At 43.8% G+C, this 23,330-nt stretch overlaps 1 protein-coding gene across 1 annotated transcript in view; it reads left to right on the plus strand.

Annotated features, from left to right (window-relative positions):
* The window catches only part of Map3k5 (mitogen-activated protein kinase kinase kinase 5), a 217,786-nt gene that overhangs the window by 62,984 nt on the left and 131,472 nt on the right, over nucleotides 1–23,330 (plus strand). The window contains exons 2-3 of the mRNA XM_052751136.1: nucleotides 6,843–6,982; nucleotides 22,052–22,075. Coding sequence (XP_052607096.1) covers nucleotides 6,843–6,982; nucleotides 22,052–22,075 — 164 coding nt within the window. The remainder of the gene's footprint in view (nucleotides 1–6,842; nucleotides 6,983–22,051; nucleotides 22,076–23,330) is intronic.

Consider the following 23,330-nt stretch of genomic DNA (forward strand, 5'->3'; position numbering starts at 1 on the left):
AGAGATCCGCCTGGCTCTGCCTCCCGAGTGCTGGGATTAAAGGCGTGCGCCACCACCGCCCGGCCAAAATAATTTTTTAACCAGAAAAAAAAATGTTTCATGCCTATAGCTTTTTATATTATTTTCTCAGACTTGCTAATTCCTTTATACAGAATCCTTGGTGTAATTTGGATATTTTTTAAAATCCTAAAAGCCCAGATGTAGGATACTCCTGGTCACTCTTTTTTTTTCAAAACATATTTATTATTAACACTTAAGTTGTTAGTTATTCGGTCGTACTTCTCTAATGTTTCATTTAAATTATTTGGTGTCAGTGTCCACATAGGCTCAGTAAAATCTCTGTTTTTAAAACTTCAAATAAATAATTTGTTAGATTTGTTTAAGTCGTATGAATTAAAAGGACTTTAGGCTAAGCTTGTGTGTATATCTGTTTATTTATACAGCATTTGGGGAACTTTTTTTTTTTTTTTTTTTTTTTTGGTTTTTCGAGACAGGGTTTCTCTGTGTAGCTTTGCGCCTTTCCTGGAACTCACTTGGTAGCCCAGGCTGGCCTCAAACTCACAGAGATCCGCCTGGCTCTGCCTCCCGAGTGCTGGGATTAAAGGCGGGGAACTTTTTTATATGCACATATCACATAATACCTATAGGTGGCACACAGAAACTTACATAAAAACAAAAATATCAACTCATAGACCCAAGCTAACAACTGGGATCAACAGTGTTACGTTGACCCAGAGGGTTAAATGAGATTAACTATTAGGAATGCTCTAACTAGGAACTCAAAGAACATATAACATATTTGCATTTAATCGAAGTATACTCTTAGTAGAAGCAAGGTAGAGAATTTGTATCTCAACAACACAATCATGCCTAAACACTGAGAAAGTCTAGCCAGGGTAGATCAAGGCTTCCTATGAAGACTTAGGTTAAAGAACTAAACTGGTTACCAGGAAATGATCGGGCAGGCAGAGCTCTAGAATTGAGGCTCGTTTGTAGGATAAGGAACTGCTTGATGATCTAGACCTTCATCAAACTTCGACTAAGTTTTTGATAATGTATCCCAGCGTGAGTCAATGGGGATAAAAGGCAGGGGACCCCTTGTGGGTCCTCCTTGAGATGCATTGTTCGCCCGACGTTTTCTGTGGCAGGCAACACGGGTTCCCTGTTGTCTGGAGTGAAACTCAGCACACAGCCTTCTTTCTGGGAGTCCCCAGAGGAAGAAGGAGCCTTCCATCCTGTGGAGGTGAAACCTCATTTGACTCCAGAGGTCCGGCTGTCTGGTTGGCTGGTCATATCTCATGAACCATGAAAGGTCCACACTGAAACTGGCTTCGAGGAAGTCATGCAAGAGAGGACTCGCTGACCTGGAGAGAGCCCAGGTACCCATTGGTCCCTCGGATCAGGAAGTCAGGCAAGCAGAGGGCAACCGCACATAGCAAACACCATCGGCCACATGCTCTACCCCCTCCAGCTGTGAAGAGCACGGCGGGCGGCACGTTTCAGACAGGGAGTGAGGGGAGGGGCAGGAGGAAGGAAGTCCTCAAGGCAGGTGTGCAGATTTTTGCCCTGGATGAGCTGCGGCTGTCACAGTGCCACATGCAGAGAAGGAGGGAGGCTCCCGTTAACCTGTGGACTGTATTGGGCATTCCTCCTTTTTCTAGTACCTTCAGGCCTTACAGAAAGGTAGTCTTGGCCAGGGTCCTTCAAGAAAGCGAGAGAAGTAAGGCTTTCCTTATGGAACGGAGTGAGAACGTGTTATCTTGTGACGTGGTGACAGTAGTCCATTGTCACCACTCCAAGGCATTTGGATGTCGCTGCAGCGCTGTCCCAGCCAGAGATCTTCAGTCGCTGCTGCTCAGCCAACTGCTACAAGAGAAAGAGTGAAGAGAGGTCAAGGGAGGCAAAGAGAGAGTTCTCCGTCAGGCCCCCCGAAACGTTCTGGGGATGGGAAGCTCAAAGCATGGTGGTAGACGTATGTATCAGACCAGAATTGAGATTGAAGTTTTAATAAATAATTATGGAGCTGGTGGGATGACTCAGTGGGTAGTGTCACACAGGTGTAAGGACCCGAGTTTCGATCCCCCAGAACCTGTGTCAAGCCAGACGCGGTGAAGGAATACAAATCTGTGATCGCAGCCTTCCCACAGTGAGACGGGAGTAGGCACTCACAGGCTAGCCTGCCAGGTATAGGCAGCGCCGGACAAGAGACCGTCTCTCAAGCAAGGTGGAAAGTGAGGACCAACATCAGCTTTATCCCCTGAGCTCTGCATGTGCAGTGGCAGGTGCAGGCCTCCATGCATGCACTTGAGCGCGCGCGTGCGCGCGCGCACACACACACACACACACACACACACACACACACACACACACACACTGAGATTCTAAAAAAAAAATACATAGTGGGAGAGACAGAAACTGGAGGTGAATTCTCAAAGAGGAAGAGAGAGAGACTTTTTCTCCTGGGAGGGAATAGAGGGAATTTAGCACTTAGAAAAATATAGTGCTTTAGTTACCGTTCTGTGGCTGGAATTAAACACCATGACTGAGGTGGTGTGGATAAGAATGGTCTTCCATAGGCTCATATATTTGAATGATTAGTCACCAGGGAGTGGAACTATTTGAAAGGATTAGAAGAATTAGGAGATGTGGTTTTCTTGGAGTAGATATAGCCTTGTTGGAGAAGTGTGTTACTGGGGGTGAGCTTAGACGGGTTTTTGTTGTTGTTTTGTTTTGTTTTTTTTTTTTTCTTTTTTTGGTTTTTTGAGACAGGGTTTCTCTATGTAGCTTTGAGCCTTTCCTGGAACTCACTCTGTAGACCAGGCTGGCCCCGAACTCACAGAGATCCGCCTGGCTCTGCCTCCTGAGTGCTGGGAGCGGCATGTGCCACCACTGCCCGGCTAGCTTTAAAGTTTTAAAAGCCCACACCAGGCCCAGACTCTCTCTCTCTCTGCCTGCAGATCAAGATGTAAAGCTCGTGGCTACTGCTCCAGCACTTGCCTACATACCTACCTACAAGCACCCTGCCATGATGATATTGGACTAAACCTCTGAAACTGTGAGCAAGCCCCAACCTTCACCCCATTAAATGATTTCCTTTTAAGAGTTGCTTTGGTCACGGTGTCTCTTCACTGCAATAGAACACTGACTAAGGCAATGTTCAACTTGTAAAAGGAAGCATTTAATGGGGGGCTTGTTTGTAGTTTCAGAGGGTTAGTCCTTGACTGTCATGGTGGGAAGTATGACAGCAGGCATGGAACTGGAGTAGTAGCTGAGTGCTTGCATCCTGATCCACAAGCAGCGGTCGAGAAAAAAGAGACTGGGCCTGGCTTGGGCTTTTGAAACCTCAAAGCCCACCCGCAGTGACACCACTCCTCCAATAAGGCCACACCTCCTAATCCTTCCCAAATGGTTCCAGTAAGTGTGAACCAAGCATTCAAACATATGAGCCCTGTTCTCATCCAGACCACCACAGTTGGCCATTTGTGTGAGGTCAGTATTTAGTGATAAGAGGTGGGGGTGCTTACTATCTTGTTAGGTAGTAATTTCATAACACTGTTTGTCTTTCTTAAGACTGGCTGTTTAGAGTGAGGCACCAGGAGTCATTAGGAGCTCAGCGTTGATGTTTGCATGAAGCGTTAGAAGTTATTGGGTCAGTCTTCAAGCAGTCAGGGTTGGATTATTGGAGTCTGAGGCAGTTTGCTTGTCGTTTGTGACCTGTTTGCCTCCCAAATACAGTTACTTTGGCAAAAAAGTTTGGCATTTTCCTACTAAGTTAACACATATAGTTACCATATGGCCCAGATTTCTGGGTGTTTGTCTAAGACAAATAACATATCTGTAGAAAGCCTTGTATTACAAGAATAGCAGCTTTGTTCAAAGTTTTTCCACCTGGAGACAATTCAAATGTCCTTTAACCGGTGAATAAGACATCTATGGATGAATCTCAGATGCATCTTTCAAGGTGAAGGAAGTCAAACCCAGAATGGTTTGTACAAACTGTATGATTCATTCTGATGATGTTCTGGAAAAGGCAAAATTATAGGAACAACAATCACATGGCGGTCACCAGGGGATGGCATTGGCTTGGAGCGTTAACTGCAAAAGGAGAACCTGAGAGGAGAAGCTGGAGGGAAGGGAATATTCTGTATCCTACAGAATAAAAAACAAGTCACCCATCTGAATTTAAAAGAGGAAAAAGCGAAGCTTCTTCTGAGTTACTATATTGCATTACTGGGTTTTTAAAATCAGATCAATAAGTACTTCTGAACGTCTTGGAGAGCATCTTGAGTTGGATCTCTTCCTTCTTCAATATTCAGGTCTAATGAATAGACCCCATTTTACTTTCATCATTGATCTCTAATGTCTAGTTCCTCCGTCTGTCGGCAAACCTTTTACAGTGTTTTCATTTTCTCGTCAAATCCCAGAGTCTCTCCCTGGAAGCCTCCTGCCCCTTCTATTACTTTAACTTAATTGGCCTTTTTTTTTTCTTTCAAATATCTTATTTCTCATCATCCACCATCCTGCCTGGCCCCACCGTAGGCTCCCTCTGTTTAAAGATGTAGGACTGACTGTTGAGTGCTTGTACTGTGGGAGGAGGAAGCCATGTTGGAGGCAGGAATGGAATTTGATGATCTGTCTGTTTCTTGTGTTGGTTTTTGATGTGTCCCCAAAGGGTCCCCAAAGCGGGGGGTAAACATGGTTTATATTAAGGGTTCTTACAGTCCATGTTAGCTTTGAGGGATGGGGCTTTGGAAGCAACTCTTTTATCAGTAAATCTGGGTCCTTCACCTCTGTTGTGTCTGACCTACTAATGGCGAATTCTAACTGCAGCTCACCATGTAAGTCAGAGTCTGCATGTTTGAAGTCCCAGGTTCTATCCCCAGCACTGCAGAAAAGAGAAAGAGAGACCTTCTATTTATTTCCTGTCTTACTCTTACATTCAGTTACATGGGCGATGGAAGGCCCTTTTTCTAGTATGGTGGGTTTCTAACTCACAAATCAATGTTCCTAAGAAAGATGGCGAGAAGTGACAGGGAGCAGAAAAAGAAAAGCAAAGTAGTCTTGACCATGATTTATAATTAATTGGGTGTGTACTGTGTCAGCTACTTTTTTACTTCCATGAATATACCTAGGGAATATCTGGGCTATTTTTCAATGCCTTAAATTTTGAATTTGCCCTCTTTCTAAGCAGTTTTTCTACTTTATAGTTTTGGGTGGCTCCCCAATATGCTTGAAACGATCAACACATGTGTGTAATAGACAACTTTATTGTTCTGTGAGAACATATATGACCATTTTTAAGTTAAGTTTTTATTAGCATATTTTATTAGCATATAAAATTTTAGGTTTCATTATGGCAATTTTCAAATAAAGTTTATTTTTATTGAGAATCTTCCCTGCTTCGTCTCTCCCCTCCCTTTTCCCCTGCCGGGACCCCTAGGTCCCCTCCCCCTTCCCCTGCCGGGACCCCCAGGTTCACTCCCCCATCCCCTGCCGGGACCCCCAGGTCCCCTCCCCCTTCCCCTGCCGGGACCCCCCAGGTCCCTTCCCCCATCCCCTGCTGGGACCCCCAGGTCCCCTCCCCCTTCCCGTATCGGGACCCCCCAGGTTCACTCCCCCATCCCCTGCCGGGACCCCCAGGTCCCCTCCCCCTTCCCCTGCCGAGACCCCCAGGTCCCCTCCCCCTTCCCCTGCCGGGACCCCCAGGTCCCCTCCCCCTTCCCCTGCCGGGACCCCCAGGTCCACTCCCCCATCCCCTGCCGGGACCCCCAGGTCCCCTCCCCCTTCCCCTGCCGGGACCCCCCAGGTTCACTCCCCCTTCCCCTGCCGGGACCCCCCAGGTCCCCTCCCCCATCCCCTGCCGGGACCCCCAGGTCCCCTCCCCCATCCCCTGCCGGGACCCCCGGTCCCCTCCCCCTTCCCGTATCGGGACCCCCCAGGTCCCCTCCCCCTTCCCCTGCCGGGACCCCCAGGTTCACTCCCCCATCCCCTGCCGGGACCCCCGGTCCCCTCCCCCTTCCCGTATCGGGACCCCCAGAACTGCCTTTATGCTTTCACATCGCGTATGTCCTTCTGCCCTCCCGCTCCCTCCCATGTTCCCTCTTCTCTCAGCCTCCCAACTCAGACTTAGTTTCATCCCTGTATGCCTCCCTCCGTGTTGGGTACATCCCATTTAGTTTCTTTTATAAATTTTTTTTTATACGCATGAAGGAGTTTGGAGAGTAATCTCAATTTCATTCCTGTGACACTGTTTCCTAATTCTGGCATCAGGTTGCTGTTGCTTGATCTGAGGTGTGGTTGATTTTGGAATATTTGCATCTGTGATTATGTTGCTCTTCCTAGTCACAATGTTCTATACCTCCAGCTTGTTTTTTCTTGATGGAAATCAGCACAAACTGACCATATATTAATTAATAATTCATTTTGAAGATAGTTGTGGGCTAACTAATGAATTTGTGTTTTAAAAATGATCTCATTGGTGACTGCGATAGTCTGTGGGTCTTTTAGTAGTTTCCTTTTAACTTGTAAGCTTACCTTGTTGTAACCCTGAAATTTAAGCAGAGCCTCAGCTGCTGCTGCTTACCATTGCAGGCTTTCCATGGTTTGAAATACTTGTTTGATTTCCTTCTTGTTAAAAAAAAAAAAAAAAAAAGTACAGATTTGTTGAATTTTTAAAAACCCACTTCCGGTAGGCCTGCATTCAAAATTAAGTGGTAAACAAAGAGGGAAAATCCCCCTCTTTCCTCATTTCCTCCTTTGAGTACTGAGTTATTAAAACCCAAATGTGCTTATTGGGCGTGACACAGGCGTCATCTTTTGGTGACTCTATTTTCTGTTTGCAGATATCGCTGTGGTGGAGATGAGCGATGCTTTCCGGCAGCCATCCTTATTTTACCATCTTGGGGTGAGAGAAAGCTTCAGTATGGCCAACAACATCATCCTCTACTGTGATACTAACTCCGACTCTCTTCAGTCCCTGAAGGTAACACCCTTGTTCACTCATCATTTAACGTCAACAGCAGCAGTGAGGGGACCTCGTTCCTGTCATCGGAAACATTTTCAGTAGCTTACCTTTGTGAAAAGTTGTTTTTGTTAGGGGGGTAATTGGGCAGGGATTACCGGAAACCTCGTGAGGTCTCTCTAATTGAATATAAAAGTGTGATCATACACTAGTAGAAAAACTTGGTTGATTTCTGAGTTCCGGGTCAAGTTTCAGCCAGTAAGATTGTGTTAGGAGGAACCCACCAGTAGCAATCCTGGTGGCCTGTGCCCGTAATCCTGGCTCTTAAGATGTCGAAGCAGGAGGATCGTGTGTTGGTTTTATGTGATGGCGCAATGTTATTCATTAAGCGGCACCGTTACTCTGCGAGAAAAGCCACGAGGCCCAACAAAACCTACTATCAGGGTTTATTAGGGAATGGGGGACAGAAAAGAATGTGCTTAGACCTATGGAAGACATGCAGGTAGGAGGAGTCTGTGACCAGCTTTTATGGATTCCCCTGCACATGAGCATATGGGTTTATGGAGCTATGCCACCCATGCGCATAGATCGCATGAGCGCTGTGTGCGCAAATTGCGCAATCACGCAGCGCACAGATTATGTGGGACCTAAACCCCTGGAATAATCGTTTTGTAAGTGCATGCGCGGTCATGTAGCTGGGGGAGTGGCCAGGAATTCCAACATCGTGAGTTCTAGGTCAGCCTGGGCTACAAAGAAAGAGATCCATTCTCAAAATGCCAAGAACAAAACAAGCATCTACGATAATACAACACTCAAAACAGGAAGTCATCGGTCCATACCTTTGATAAAGATCATATGAGATATGCCAAGCTTAGCCAGACCACTGGGGACTTCCCTGTGCCCACCTGGCTCCAACTAAAAGTATGCTTGCTAATTGAAAGTACTTTCCATAGACCTTCTCAGGGCATAATGCCCATAAAACTGGGCATTATTTCAACTAAGGTGGGAGAAGACAACAGAAAACTTTGTTTTCTGTAAAATTCAACCTGCTGTGGTATCATTTTCTCCTTTAATAGGCAAACTACCAGTATCAAGGCATTTCCTCCATCCAGCATGGTTGACTGAAAGGCTCTTGCCCACATGAGATGTGTGGCACACAGCTTTAATCCCAGTACTCAGGAGGCACAGGCAGATGGCTCTGTGTGAGCTCCAGGCCAGCCTGGTCTACATAGTGAGTTCTAGGACAGCCAGGGCTACAATAGTGAGAACCTGTCTCAAAAACAACAGAGAAAAACTAATAAAGGGTACTCGCCAAGCAAATGATTGTACGCTGTGCGGTGATTTGAAAAGCGTGCTGTAAAAACCCGTGAACGCTGCTGGTTCCGAGATCACTCATTTCCTTTGTGAAACTTGCAGCAAGCTTCATGAAGCCTTTTCTCGTTTCCCTCTTTCCAAACCAGAGTCAGCCTTGGGAGACGAAGCCTGGAATCCAGAATCTCGGGGCTTGGCAGTTTCTATCAAGGCCTCCAGCTAAAAATCCATGCAAAAATCTTAGTACAAACTCGCATTTTATGTGCAACGTTGTTTCCTCTGAGTGGCCTACAGAGTTTCATTAAGTAAACACATTTAACTGCCTGCCAGATGCTCATTGTTCTGGACATGAGAGGCAGAGCCCGGCACAGTCCTAACACACTCACGCCCACTTGGCCTAAGTCTGTTTTGCACCGAGAATGATCGTTTGAGAAGCCTTGGCTTAGTTTTCATCTGGATTCGCTCTTTGACTTGCTGCTTGCTAGTCTGTACCTGTGTTTTCCGACTTTTGTTATATTAGCGGTTGGTGAGAGTGGGATGGTTTCATTCATTCTTGGTCTTCATTTGTCTTGGGATCAAACTCTTTCTGGGTTTTACATGGAGATCTTTGGTTCACTGGAGTTGATTTTTGTATTGTATGATTGATAGGAGTTCAGTTTTACTCACTTGTTGAAGCTGTTGTCTTTTCTCCAGTGTATTTTTGATGTCTTTGGCAAATACCAGATGGCTATAATTATGTGTATGAAGACCAGAGGACACCCTCAGGGAATTCTCTACCTTATAAAAAGAAAAATTAAAAAAAAAAAGGGTCTCTCATTGGCCTACAGCTTGCTAAGCCATCTAGGTTTGCTGTCCAGCAAGCCCCAGGAATGAGTCTGTCTCCGTTTTTTCCTAATGAGGCTGAGATTACAATCATGTACTATCACATTTTTTTTTAATGTGGGTTCTGGGACTTGAACTCTGGTCATCACAGTCCAGATTTCTTATTTAGTCTGTTGCTAGCTAGGTAACCCCAGAGTCCAGTTTCAAAGAATGGAAATAATAGCAGTTTCCATAGCCTCCCAATTTTCTAAGTCCTAAAAAGTCCTGTGCTCCCGAGAAAAGCTGCCGCTTGTGCCGGCTACCACTTAGCTATATTTCTTTATGTTGTGGTTAACAATAAGTGTGAGTTGGCTGTCCCTACTGTCTCCCACCAGTAAGTAGAGCTGCACTGAACAAAAACAACTATTCAACTGGTTGGTGGTGGGTAAAACCTACAATCCCAGAACTCGGGAGGCAGAAGTAGGCGGATCTCTGAGCTCGAGGCCAGCCTGGTCTACAGTAGAGCGAGATCCAGGATACCCAGGGCTACACAGAGAAACCCTACCTCAAAAAACCAACCAAACAAACAAACAATTTAAAATTAGGTTATCATGGAAGAAGCGAATAAAACAAGGAAGCCTGTCCCTCTCTTCATGGGGTAGATGGAATGAGAAAGTGGTTCCTGCTCTCTCCAGCCTCCCTGACATATGTGCCTTAGACACCAAGGAAAATGCAGCTGAACCTGCTTCATTTTCATTTGCTTCTCTGTGTTGGGGCAGCAATTTTTTTACTTCCTTTGTTTCCTTTTAAACTTTCTTTTTATTTATTCTCTGTGTCTTTTGCATCATACATCTCGATCCCATTCATCCTCCCATTGTGGTGGTATTGTGTTCCCCACAATATTGTGCACCCTAATAAACTTATCTGGGTTCAGAGACAAAACAGTCACAATATTAAACATAGAGGATAGGCAGTGGTAGCACACGCCTTTAATCCCAGCACTTGGGAGGCAGAGCTAGGCAGAAATCCATGTGTTCAAGGATACAGCCAAGCATGGTGACTCACGCCTTTAATCCCAGAAAGCGAGCCTTTAATCCCAGGGAGTGATGGTAGAAGGCAGAAAGATATACAAGGCGTGAGGACCAGGAACAAGAAGCATTTGGTCTGGTTAAGCATTTGGCCTGGTTAAGCATTCAGGCTTTTGAGCAGCAGTTCAGCTGAGACCCATTCTGGATGAGGACTCAGAGGCCTCCAGTCTGAGGAAACAAGATCAGCTGAGAAGTTGGCCAGGTGAGGTTAGCTGTGGCTTGTTCTATCTCTTTGATCTTCCAGTATTCACCCCAATAACTGGCCTCAGGTTTGATTTTATTAATAAGACCATCTAAGATTTCTGCTACATCCCATCCATTCGTATCCATCCTCTCCCCTTGCAAACCACCCCCAAATAAAATGAAATAATATTTAAGAGAAGAAAAAAAAAAAAGAAAGAAAAATCTCGTCATGGAAGCTGTAGTGTGACACAGTGAGTCACACAGTAAACTCTTTTGTCTATATATCTTTACTTGCAGGTGTTCATTGCAAAGAGTCATTGGTCTGGGGTGAGGCCTCTGGTTTCTGCTTCACGATTGATGCTGGGCCCTCACCGGGCCTCCTCTTGGACATTCTGTTGTTGTTGTCCTGTATCTTTGCCCTGCAGCTTTGGATCTGCAGGACCCCTACATGTGCTGGAGCAGATCCGTGTTGGGGTGGGCCAACTCGTAGCCCTGGTTCTGGGCCTGGGTAGTTGCAGGGTTGGTCAGCCTGCCAGCTGGCCCCCATCCCCAACACCAGGGTGAGCTCCCCGGCATTGCCCCGGCTAGTTCAACCTCTGCAGAGATGAGCAAGGGGTGGGGACAGTTCTCCTGCTTTCCTGGCCTCAGGGTTGGCTCACCCACACCATCAGGGCCAGCTCTACTGTGCTGCCCAAGTGAGATGCAGGGACCCCTCGCCCAAGTGCTGCTTGCTGCTGGCGAGGGGGCAGGGACAGCTCTCTCATTCTTTCTTTCTTTCTTTTTTTTTAAAAAATGTATTTTATTTAAAAAAAATTTTTTTTTAAATTTTACATACCAACCACAGTTCCCTATGGTGGGATGCCTTGCTCAGCTCTCTTATTCTTAAGAACTCAGGGCTAGCTCAGGAGGTGAGGAGCTGTGTGTGTGTGTGTGTGTGTGTGTGTGTGTGTGTGTGTGTGTGTCCCAACCACACTATCATATGGCAGCTGAGGGGCAGAGCCAGCTCTTCCAAGCTCATGTTCTCAGGGCTGGTTCACCCGCACCCTGTCAACAGGGTCAGCACCACGGTGCTTCTCAGGCGAGGTACAGGGCTCACTTTCCTGAGTGCTGCAGCTGGTAAGGGGGAGGGTCGGCTCCCTCACCTGCCTGCCGCGCGGGTGGCAGGGGCAAGAAGGGGAGGGCATCTTTCCCTCGCCCTCACCACCACATGGCAGGCAAGGGGGGTGCGGCCAGCTGTTCTGCTCTCACACCCTCAGGGCCGGCTCACCCACTCCTCTGCCAATAAGGTCAGCTCTACTATGTGAGGCAGCAATTTCTACTTGCCAGTGAATTCTCAAAAAGAAGTCATAGAAAAGAAAAACTTAAAAATGTAGGCTCCTTGAAAAACTAATGAAAAGAAACTAAAAATTCTTTAAAATCTATGGCTGAATGGCTTGAAGGAATATTTAGAATCACATCATGTCATGTATTTGTGGTAACATGTATAGTTGTTTATTATATTTTTATTGAAAATAATTTTTCATAAAGTATATCCTGATCAGTTTCCCCTTCCCTAACTTATTATAGCTCCTCCCCACCCACACAACTCCATGCCTTTTCTTTCTCTCTTCCTTTAGAAAACAGACAAACAAAATAAACAAACTAGAAACACACACAGACACACACACACACATAGAATAAGCACACACAAAAAAACCCCATAAAAGCACAAAATCAGAAACCATAATGTACAAGAAAAAGTCCAGTGAGCCTAAAAGAAGCCATATGAGGCAGAAAGGCTATAAAAAATACCATTGAGTTCATTTTGTGCTCTCTAGTGATAGGCATGGGGCCTATCCTTAACTGTGGTTAATATACCCATGAGAAATAAACTAGTTTTAAAACATCTTTTCACTTTAAGAAAGGGAAGTTGACTCTTTCTTTGGGATTGTAACATTTTCACAATTTTCTTTAAATCTCATGAGAACTTCAAGTACCTACTAGTACTTAGGGACAAGATTCTCTACTGAAGTTTATGTTTCCGTGAAAACATGGGATGCTAATAACTATTACCTTCTGATTTATTTCGTGCCTTTAAAATATCTTCCTGAGTGAGGTAACCCAAACCCAGAGGACAAACATGGTATGTACTCACTCATAAGTGGATTCTCGATATAAAGCAAAGGACAATCAGACTGCAATCCAGGGAACCAGGGAGGCTACATAGGAGGGGGGACCTAGGATGACTGTGGCTTATAATAAGTTTTGGTTTTACTCAATCACTGGGCAAGCCTCAGTGAAACATTTCTCTATTAGTATAAGAATTTGTACGGTATCAAGCTGATATTAGAAAAATAAATTAATTAATAAAAAAATAAAATGATCAGGGATAATGTGGTGAGTGGCAGCAGATGTCTGGACTCCACTAACTAACTGGCTGTGGTGCCGATGCATGCTCTCAAAAAGAAGTTCCTCCCCATCTTCCCACAGTTGGATAACTGAGACTTCCAAAAGAAACAGACAACAGATTACAAGGAGGGGCACACTCATCTGCTGACGTGCAAAGCACTCAGGATCACCGAGTGTAAAGTCAAAGAGGGGCAAGAGTTGAAGCTAAGTGCTTTCTTCCTGGGAGAGAGGGAAGGAGATATGTCCAGTTTTAGAGGAGGAGCAAATGTATTTTTTTTCCTCTGAGAGAGAGAGAGAGAGAGAGAGAGAGAGAGAGAGAGAGAGAGAGAGAGAGAGAGAGAGATGCTTGAGTGTATGCATGTCTTTGCATTGTGCACATGTGTGTAAGTGCTTGCACATAGGTGCAGCGTGCATATGAAAGTCCAAGGTGGAGGGATACCTTGTTCACTGAGGTAGGGTGTCTCAGTGAAACCCAGTGTTGACTAGTATCATTGGCCTTGCTAGTTAGAGACAGAAATTACAGGTGGGCTGCTGTGCCCACCTGGCATTTATGTAGGTTTGTGGGGACCTGACCATAGGTCCTCACACTTGCAAGGTGAGCCCTTTAACCTCCAAGGCACTTCCCCAGCCCTGAGTCAGGTGTCAGTCCAATGACTTCAAGTCATGACATCAGTGACTACCACTGAGCTACATCCCAGGGCATGAATAAAACCGATTTTAAGGCGAGATAAATAGGCCCAAGAACAGACACTAACCTGGCTCATAGTTCACCTGGGCTCTGAATGTGGCATGTGGTGCCAGTTGTAGTCTTTCTGCCTGCTCATTAATCTGCTAGAGGATCTGGCCTTTAAATACATAAGGATATGAGACAGAGAAAGAAAGAAAGAAAGAAAAAGAAAGAAAGAAAGAAAGAAAGAAAGAAAGAAAGAAAGAAAGAAAGAAAGAAAGAAAGAAAGAAAGAAAGAAAGAAAGAAAGAAAGAAAGAAAGAAAGAAAGAGACAGAGACACACAGACAGACAGACAGACACACACAGACACAGACAGACCATGGACAGGAGGAGGTCAGAAAGAGCTTCTGAGATGCCTTTTACTTTAGACTGTTCAGCATGGCAGTACCACTCTGGGATATTGTTTCTCTGAGTCCCAACAACCATATCTTTCATCACTAGAAATTCTTTTAAGACAAAACTCCTGTGCTCAGTGTCTTTCTTCTCCTTCCCTTCATCCGGGGACATGCCCCACCACATGTGATCTAACGGAAAAAAAAAAAATACTGCTGTGTAGCCCCAGATGGTTGGAAGTTAAAAAAGCTCTGATAGATTCCTGGGGCCTGGAGCAGTGGCAGAGGGCTTGCCTCTGCAGCCCTGAACCAAAAGCAAAACTGAAATTAAAAAAAAAAAACACAAAAAAACAAACAAACAAAACCACTTGTAATCCAGATGGCAGGGCTGTGATAAGTAGGACATGAACATACACCTAGCAGCAAGGTATATTGGCACAACTTTTAAAAGAGCAACTTGGCAATGTCTAATAATGTTAAACATGCTGACATGGGACAGTTTTGACCCGGGATAATATTGTAGAAAACCTGGCTCCCATGGGTAAGGAAATACCATCAAGAAAGTTTATGTAACATGGTAGGTAATTTCCCTTCTCCTCGGAAGAAATAGTAAATATCTGGTAGGAGAATGACTAAATACCTTTTGGTAGTCATTTAATGGAATATTCTAGAGCACTTAAGGTGGATCAACTAGAGTGTTACACATTTACATAATATACTCCATAGTCATATGGGAAATCATATTAAATGTTTATGGCATCATACCAGCTATACAGAATGTAATGATGTGCATGACAATGCAGTAACACACATTTACATTATGAATGGATAGAAGCGTACTTAGAATAACAAACAACATTCAGAATAATTACCTCTTTGGGGAAGAGGAGAGGAATTAAACTGAGGAGTGAGAAGCCATCAACTACATCTCTAATGTAACATAAGTTTAGGTGGTAGGCATGTGAGGGAGACTTTTTATATACTTGAAACACTTGATAATGAACTGTTCTGAAGGAAATGCTCTTATATGTCTTGTTGCTTTCTATGGACGCCATGATAAGTGCATCCATTTGCATCCATTTTGGGCATTTGAACTCCCAAATATTTTTAGTTTCTTTCCCCTCGCGTTCTGGCTGTGACTGGAAGTCTCAGATGCATCTTTTTCTCTCTCTGAATCGAGCATCTGCTCATCTCCCATTTGCTCCACTGGAGAGGAAGTGCTTTTCCAGACTGGGGTGTGCGCGTGGCCGATGGCAGTGCATCTTGTGCCAAATGTGATGGTTATGCTGATTATCCCTTAGTCAAGAAATTCGGTTGTATTTTTCTCTGAAGCCATTGCCTGGAAAGCGCTTTAGAGATGGGGATTTCCTTAACAGCCCATTGTCTATGGAGCCTGTCTGTGTGCTTACCCCCCCACACTGTTTTTGCTGGCTGTGGTGCATGCGCATTGGTGCCACACACCCTCTCCTTGCCCTGGTGCATTTAGTATTTCCTAGTTGGCATCTGATCAGCGTCTCTCTAGGAAGCGACACTAGAAATCGCACGTGCACAAACTCCAATTTGTAGCAACGTCATTAAGTCCTCTCTTAAAAACCAGCTGCTTTTACACAGCAGAGCCATTCCTTAAAACACTGAAAAGTAGATCGGCAGTGTGGTCCAGCAATCCTACTTCTGGATATGTACACAAAAGCACTAAAAGCAAGACATGAAAGAAGTGTCGGTGTGCCCATGATTCTAGCCAACCTTGTTCATGATAGCAGGAAAGTGGGAGTGACAGTTTTGATGTTGATGGAGGAGTGGATGAACAAAATATAGATATCAGTGTTGGAATATTAGTAATCAAGGAGATCCTGCTGCATGCAGTGTGGATGACCTGTGACTACTGTGGGAGCCCGTTCTCGGGTTCCTCGTGGCTTTACCCAGCAGGTCCGCATAGAGGATGATTAGGAAGGACCACGGGCCTGAGTGCAGGTGTCTGAGATGGTCTGCACTTGGCTGTGCTGGGGGAAGAGGTCTTTTGCTCCACCCCTTGGCGTCTCTATAAAAACCCTGGGGCAGAGACAGTTGGGCCCGTTGGAATAGGTTCCAGGCCCTCTTGAGGCTATCCTTTATTTTCTATCTGTTTATCTCCACAAGATTCTCCGCAATAAATCCTTCTATCTAATATTTCCTGCTGCTCACACTCAAGAAAACTCTGGGGAACCGTGGGGTTGGTGGGCAAACGACCCACAGACTACCATGATTGCTCCTTCAAGCAGTTCTATGCCAACTTGACCTGTGACCTTTTTTCTGCAGGTACAGATAGAGCCAATTTCCTTTAAAACTTGTATATGAAGTTGGACGTCAAATCCGGTTTTCTGATAACACGCTTACATGTAACTGAAGTAAATAGATGTTTTGAAAGAGTTATGATATCCATATTATACATTTTGATATTTATGCTAGTTTGTAGTTAATTAGGACATCAGCATAATTTTTATTGTAAATACTTTTAAGTTTAAACTAAATTCTTATCTGTACTGTGCAAAGCTGCTCGGATTCCAAAATGCTTTGAAACTTGTAAAAATGCGCTTCTTTCAGTTTACAGTACTGCTTCCTTGTCTTAAAGTTTTGTCTTTCTGGAATTTAATTAAAAATTAATATATTTGAAACTAAACTTTGATTTTTCCAAAGGCATATAACACTTAGCTTACTAATGGATTTTCCCCAGCACTTACAATGTACCGACGTAGTTGGTGGTACAAAGTACTCACTCATTAAAGCTTCTTTAAGTCACTTAACAGTGTAATCCTATGAAATCGTCCTGCAATTAGTGAAGTGGAAGCAGTCCACAGCACCGCCCATGGACCCTTCTGACAAACGCTTGCATGGACCATCAGCTGTTTTAAAATTGGCATTGTGACCTCATCCAGGTCCAACTCTACATCCCATACACTTACTACATCACAGGAAGCCCTATGTCCCATATACTTTCTATATCACAGGAACTCCTTCATCCCATACACTCTCTGTATCACAGGAAGCCCTATGTCCTATATACTTAGTGTATCACAGGAAGCCTTTCATCCCATACACTTTCTATGTCACAGGAAACCCTTCCTCCCATACACTTAAAAAGAATGTCACAGCAAGTCCTTTTGTTGATGTTGAAAGAGAAAACTCTTGTTTTCCTCATTTTACTTATTTCAGAATTACTTTCATATGAGCTGTAATTATTCCTTATCCAACTGTGGAAAGAGGCGGTTTGGGGGAAGAGCACAGAGAGGCAGGTACACCGGGGCTTTGTGGAGATTTTCTGAGCATCGTAAATCGATAGGAACTCATCAGTGGCGCATCATCTAAGGCGTTATCTGCAGACTGACTCAAACAGCACTCCCCGTTTCCTTTGTAACATCCACTCCCACCCCACCTTCCGCCCACCCCATCTCGCCTCCCATTGCCTCTGTCAAAGGGAAAAGAAAAGCTGGGCTGGAAGGTGCCATTGTATCCCTGGATTGACACCAGCCACTGTCATCATTTGGAGAGATTCCTTCTAGAGGATGTGAGTTTGACCATCTTAAAGAGCAGAAGAGGAAGAGAGCAAACCATCTCGTTTGTTCTACAATGGTCCTTTCTGTAGAATCTGATCGTTATGGCAGTTCAACCCATCAACCTCCTTGGGTCCTTCATCTTTCAAATCACCCTTGTTTTCCTATGTCAAGTGTGACTGTCCGTACAGAAAATTATTACACCTATAACTTTTTAGCAATATAGTTGTAAAAGAGATATCAGTGTGCACTAAAATAATTTGGTTCCATGAGGGGTTACTGAAGGAGGTAGCTGGTGGCCAAAGGAAAAGTTAATGATAGCAATAGCAGCACCGTGCAAAGTGAAGTTTGTGTTAAGAAGTTGTCAATGATGTGTGGGTAAAACCTCACTCAGAACCCATCTGGAAGAATGTGCGTACCTACAGCAGAGTTATCTCATCAAGAGATACTTTTTGAACATGAAAAAGATGATAGGGAAGAGGAGGAGGAGGAGGAGGAGGAGGAGAAGGAGGAGGAGGAGGAGGAGGCAACACAGAATGTCCCTTGTGATTGCTTTCTGGTTTTGCTATACTGGATCCTGATTTTTGACACAGATTGTTAGAAGTGAAAGGTAAAGAATCCTCAAGTTGTTTTATCCATAATCATGAACAACACGGGTGCACAGCATCCCTGTATCCGACAGGTAGGAGTTAGGTTGTTTGATATGATTAATAGCTCCTATTGCATATGGCTTTTAGGGACTTCGGATGGCTTCACAAGTTTACGTCCTTTAGTTTTAACCTATGATCCAGCGAGACAGGCACGTTAAGTACTCGCTTTCTGGATTAGACAGAAAAGATGTTCTTACGGCTAAGAAATGAGCCCCAAGGTATAAAATTTCGGGCACACGCAGCTGGTGAGTATCAGGGCGATGAGTCCTACCTCCTTTGACTCATCACGGAGTTCCAAATTTATTACCGCGCTTGCATGATGCGAAATGACGGCAGAGGGCACGGAAGAGCAGCTCTGTGGGAGAAGGGCACGTTGGCTCCGGCCAGTGGAGGCTGTGGTAATGTTCCAGAGACTGTGGCTCCTCGGGCCTCACTGTCACTTCCGTCCCTGCCCTTTCCAGTTCTGTGTCTGGTGGAGCAAAGCAGGGACCGCGGAAAAGTAGCTCCTGTTTTAGGGACAGGAGAATGTACTGTAGTGTATTCAACAGGTTTCTAACTGATGGACATTTACGGTGTTCGCTGTCTCTGGAGTTACAATGTACACTCTTCCAAAATCCCTCAGCATAAAGACTCTTGGGGTGGGGGTGGGGGGGGGACTCGGGGTACAGCTCAGTTGGTAGAGTGATTGCCTAGTGTGCAAGAAACCCTAGCACACACAACTGGGTGTGGTGGCACACTCCAGAAGTAGAGGCAGGAAGATCGGGAGTTCAAGGCCATCCTTGGCTACATAGTGAATTTGAGACTAGTCTCGGTTACATTGATATTTTGTCTAAAAAAGAAAAAGAAAAAAAAAAGAAAGAAACAAACTACATTTGATCACGAAGTGGTTACAGAACGCACTTCTTTGTTTTACTGCTGAAAGTCCTTTTTACTAAGATAGCACTTTTATCTCAGATAACACTCTCTTCTTATTTCTGGGTCACAGTGAACTTTCTTCTTTAGTTCAATTATATTAAAGGTCTTTCTCAAATGCCTCTTTAATTCTCTCTTCTATATATGGCTCCGAAGGAACTGTCTTCCTCCCAATGGTAGCATTTATTGATTTTTATATGAGCCCCTAAGTTCCATCTGTCTCCAGCCAGGATACCCACCCACTCCCATATTGCCTTTGTGGTTTGCTCTGTTCTCCACAGTTCAGCTTCTGTTCCATCTTCTTCGCTGACCTCCAGTTCTATAAAAGTATCTTCTCAGGGCTGGAGAGATGGCTCAGCAGTTAAGTAAGAGCACTGACTGCTCTTCCACAGGACCTGGGTTCAATTCCTATGTGGCAGCTCACAGCTGTCTGTAACTCCAGTTCCAGGGGATCTGACACCCGGTACACAGACATCCATGCAGGCAAAACACCAATGCACATAAAAATAAGGATAAATAAATCATTTTTAAAAAGACTATCTTCTCTGAGAAACCAAACCCTATGCCATTTGTATCTTTCTTCTGCCTTTTAACACGTGTGAGTCCCTTGTGGTTGTTCCCTCTTTTATTGCTGGGATAAAATAGTTAAGAAGAAACAAATTGCCGGGAAAAGGATTTATTTTAGTTTGTGATTTGAGGGACAGTCCGTCATTGCCGAAGTTCATGGCAGTAGGAGTGTGAGGCTGAGACTCCTCACAACAGCAAGTGCAGAGGTGGATAAAAAAAAAAGTGGATAGATAGATAGAGATATGATAGATAGATAGATAGATAGATAGATAGATAGATAGATAGATAGATAGATAGATAGATGATAGAGATATGATAGATGATAGATAGATAGATAGATAGATAGATAGATAGATAGATAGATAGAGATAGAGATATGATAGAGATATGATAGAAAATAGATAGAGGATAGATAGGTAATAGAGAGATAGATGATAGATAATAGATATAGATGATAGATAGATATAGATGATAGATAGATAGATAGATAGATAGATAGATAGATAGATAGATTGATTGATTGATAGATAGCTGACAGAGACAGAGTGGAATATAACTCCCGAGACTCACCTTCAGTGACTGACTTCTTCCATCTAGTCCCTACCTCCTAAAGCATAAGTTCTCAGCCAATGGGTTGTGACCCCTTTGGGGTTATGGGGTGTCAAACGACCCTTTCACAGGGGTCTCATATCAGATAACCTGCATATCAGACATTTACATTACAATTCAGAACAGCAGCAGAATTACAATTACGAAGTAGCAACAAGAATAATTTTATGGTTGGGGAGTGGCCGCAACATGAGGAACTGTATTAAAGGGTCACAGCATTAGGAAGGTTGAGAACCATTGTCTTACGGGTTCCACAGCCTCCTGAAACAGTACCACCCCCAAGGACCAAGTGTTTTAACACACGAGCTGGTCAGGGGCATTTCACATTCAAACCATAACAGAGTATGTGTGTGCATGTTAATTCACCCAGACTTACATTCCTTTTTTTTTTTGGAGACAGGGTTTCTCTGTGTAGTTTTGGTGCCTATTCTCACTCTGTAGACCAGGCTGGCCTCAAACTCACAGAGTTCCACCTGACTCTGCCTCCCAAGTGCTGGGATTAAAAGTGTGTGTGTGCTACCACCACCCCCGGCTCTTACATTCTTTTAAAATGTAAGCAAGTCTGTTTGAGGTCTTAACTCGATAGCCCAGGATGCCTGGGAATTTGCTTTGTACCCCAGACTGGCCTAAAATATGCAGCAAACCTTCTGAAGCAGCCTCCTCAGTGCTAGGATTAGAACTCTGAGTCTGAGTCTGGCTTACATGGGCTTTGTATTAACAAGATGGTGAGGTACTGAAGATCACGCTCACACACACACACACACACACACACACACACACACACACACACACACACACACACGCGTGCGCGCGCACACACACACTCACACCGCTCAGCACTGCCCAGTACAGTTTCCTCTTCTATCATTTTTTTTCTCATCTGCTATTCCTAAATATTTAAAAAAAGCCTTACATATTGCTCAAAGCTGAAGCTCTTTGTGGCTACCCTTGGCCATGCTGGCCACTCTGCTAGGCTCTGTGTCTCTGGCTCTCACCTTACTGGATCTGGCTGCTCTCCTTAGCCAGATGGGCTCTCCAGAAAGAGTCCACAAATGCCTTACATTTCCTGTTTCCATGACAACCTACATACCGTCTTTCCTAATATGCAGTCCCATTTTCTATTTTCTAAATCATGACTTCCTCGCTACCAGTGAAGCTAGAATACCACAGCCTTTCCCAGAGTCTCTCCCCAGTGTCTCTAGTTATTGTGATGCCTAGGGATAATGGGGATAGTGGGAGATGATACCTTTTAGTCAAAGCTTGGTGTGGAAAGCTGCACATCTAAATTATTTTCAGGAGCTGACTCCTTACAACCCAGAAGAAAGGGATATTGTCCACATGGTGTAGTTATCCCATTACACGTCCCATTGAAAAATACCTAAATTACACTTACTTTTGTCCTTGTCCTTATTATCTATGTGTGAGGTTGCCATTAGCCAAAATGCCCTTTATTATTTCCAGCTGCCCGACATGATATGGTCTGTCTTTTCCCCCAGGCTGTGAGAGAAGCCATACTTAGGGAAATCAAACATTTTAATGTTTTTCTCAAAGAGCTAATGCTGGGGCAGGTAATTCACTACATATATTTTCTCCAGAAGTAGGTTTTGGGTTATTCTGTTAGGGGATTTGTACATGCTTGTGTTGTTGTTACTAAACTGTGGACAACACTTGTGTGTGTCTTATCTCCCTTAGATTGTAAATTTCTCAGGTGCAGAAGACTAAATATATAATTTCTGACTAAATGCTTTTCCAATGTTTCTCTGACATTTCTGATTGCTAATGCACATGTTAATACAAATTTACCTGCACGCCATAGTTCAGTAAGGGTCACTGGTTTTTTTGTTTGTTTGTTTTTGTTTTTTATACCATCCTGAATGTGCCCGATCTCCTCTAATCTTGAAAGCTAAGCAGAGTTGGGCCTGGTTAGTACTTGAAAGGGGACCACTGGTTTTTATTATAACATTTGCTAAGTATTTTTTTCTCTTATTTTTCAGGAAATCATTTGCCAGAAGAATACTGTGAGTATTTTGCTCAACTTTCCAAAAATGTGTAAATGTAAATCTTTTCTTTTCCATTAATTAATCTGTTATTTTTTTAAATTTTCACAGATTACTTTTAGTCCTTTTTAGAACTTCTCATATATTGATATAAACACAATTATGTTCTCTAGTCCATCGTAGTGAGTATTATAACAATGGGAGATAACACTAATACCTGCTTCTTGGGTATATGATTATGTTTTAGGAAAAACTTTCACAGTACATTCAATGTTATGGGATTACAGTTGATAGTAATAGGCATATAACAAAGCAATATATATGTGTGTATATATTATTTATATATATATGGATATATACATATAGGCATAATCTATAAATATATATAACACATATTGCCCCGTCCCTAAGCACTGAAGTCTTCTTTGAGATCACACTACAGAATGCTACCCCTTCACACAGAATTAAATGAACATGAAAAGAGATGGAACATTTAAAATTTTAAATTTAAAAAGACTGTATGAAAAATGTACTATTACAGAAGAAATGAGAGCAGCCTTGTGGGCCAGTGGCTGAGCATTTTATCTTAGGAAGTAGGCAGTGTTTAAGAACCCTAAAACAGATATGCATCTACAATTTAAAGTGAAAATAATATATGACCTAAGACCGCATGTGATTTCCCATGAGATGATGAGATTATCATTGCAATTGATAGTTTTCCCCTTGGATCAGAAAATTTAAAACATCTGGTTGGCATTTCACCTTGAGGAAGACTCATTGCAGTGTGGATAATGTTGCCACTACAAACTCCTATCATTCACATCTCAACAGGAAATGAGCACTTACCTCTCCATGCTTCAATGCAGTGTAACACATTTTACTTAGTAGGTATTAATTGAACGTGAACGGTATGCCAGGCCCTGGGCTTGGTGCCTACCAAGGAGACTCACACTAGTGGGTGAGAATGAAAACAGTCAGAGGCAGGTGGATCTCTGTGTGTTCGAAGCCAGGCTGGTCTACAGAGTGAGTTCCAGGACATCCAGGGCTACACAGAGAAACCCTGACGAAAGGGGGGGGGGAGGGAGAAGAGGGAGTGAGGGGTGAAGGGGGAAGGAAGGAAAGAGAGAGGATGAAAACAGTCATATTTATAGTAACTGTTGCATGAGATGAAAAAGTGGGCATGCTAGAGTTTAGCTGCGGAAGAAGACAAGTAAGCAAACATTCAAACAGATACATTTTAGGAAATCAGGGCAACATGCCCTGCTGCAGAGATGGT

The sequence above is a fragment of the Peromyscus californicus genome, unplaced genomic scaffold (assembly GCF_007827085.1).
Source record: "Peromyscus californicus insignis strain IS unplaced genomic scaffold, ASM782708v3 Scaffold_22__1_contigs__length_63687245, whole genome shotgun sequence".
Lineage (NCBI taxonomy): Eukaryota > Metazoa > Chordata > Mammalia > Rodentia > Cricetidae > Peromyscus > Peromyscus californicus.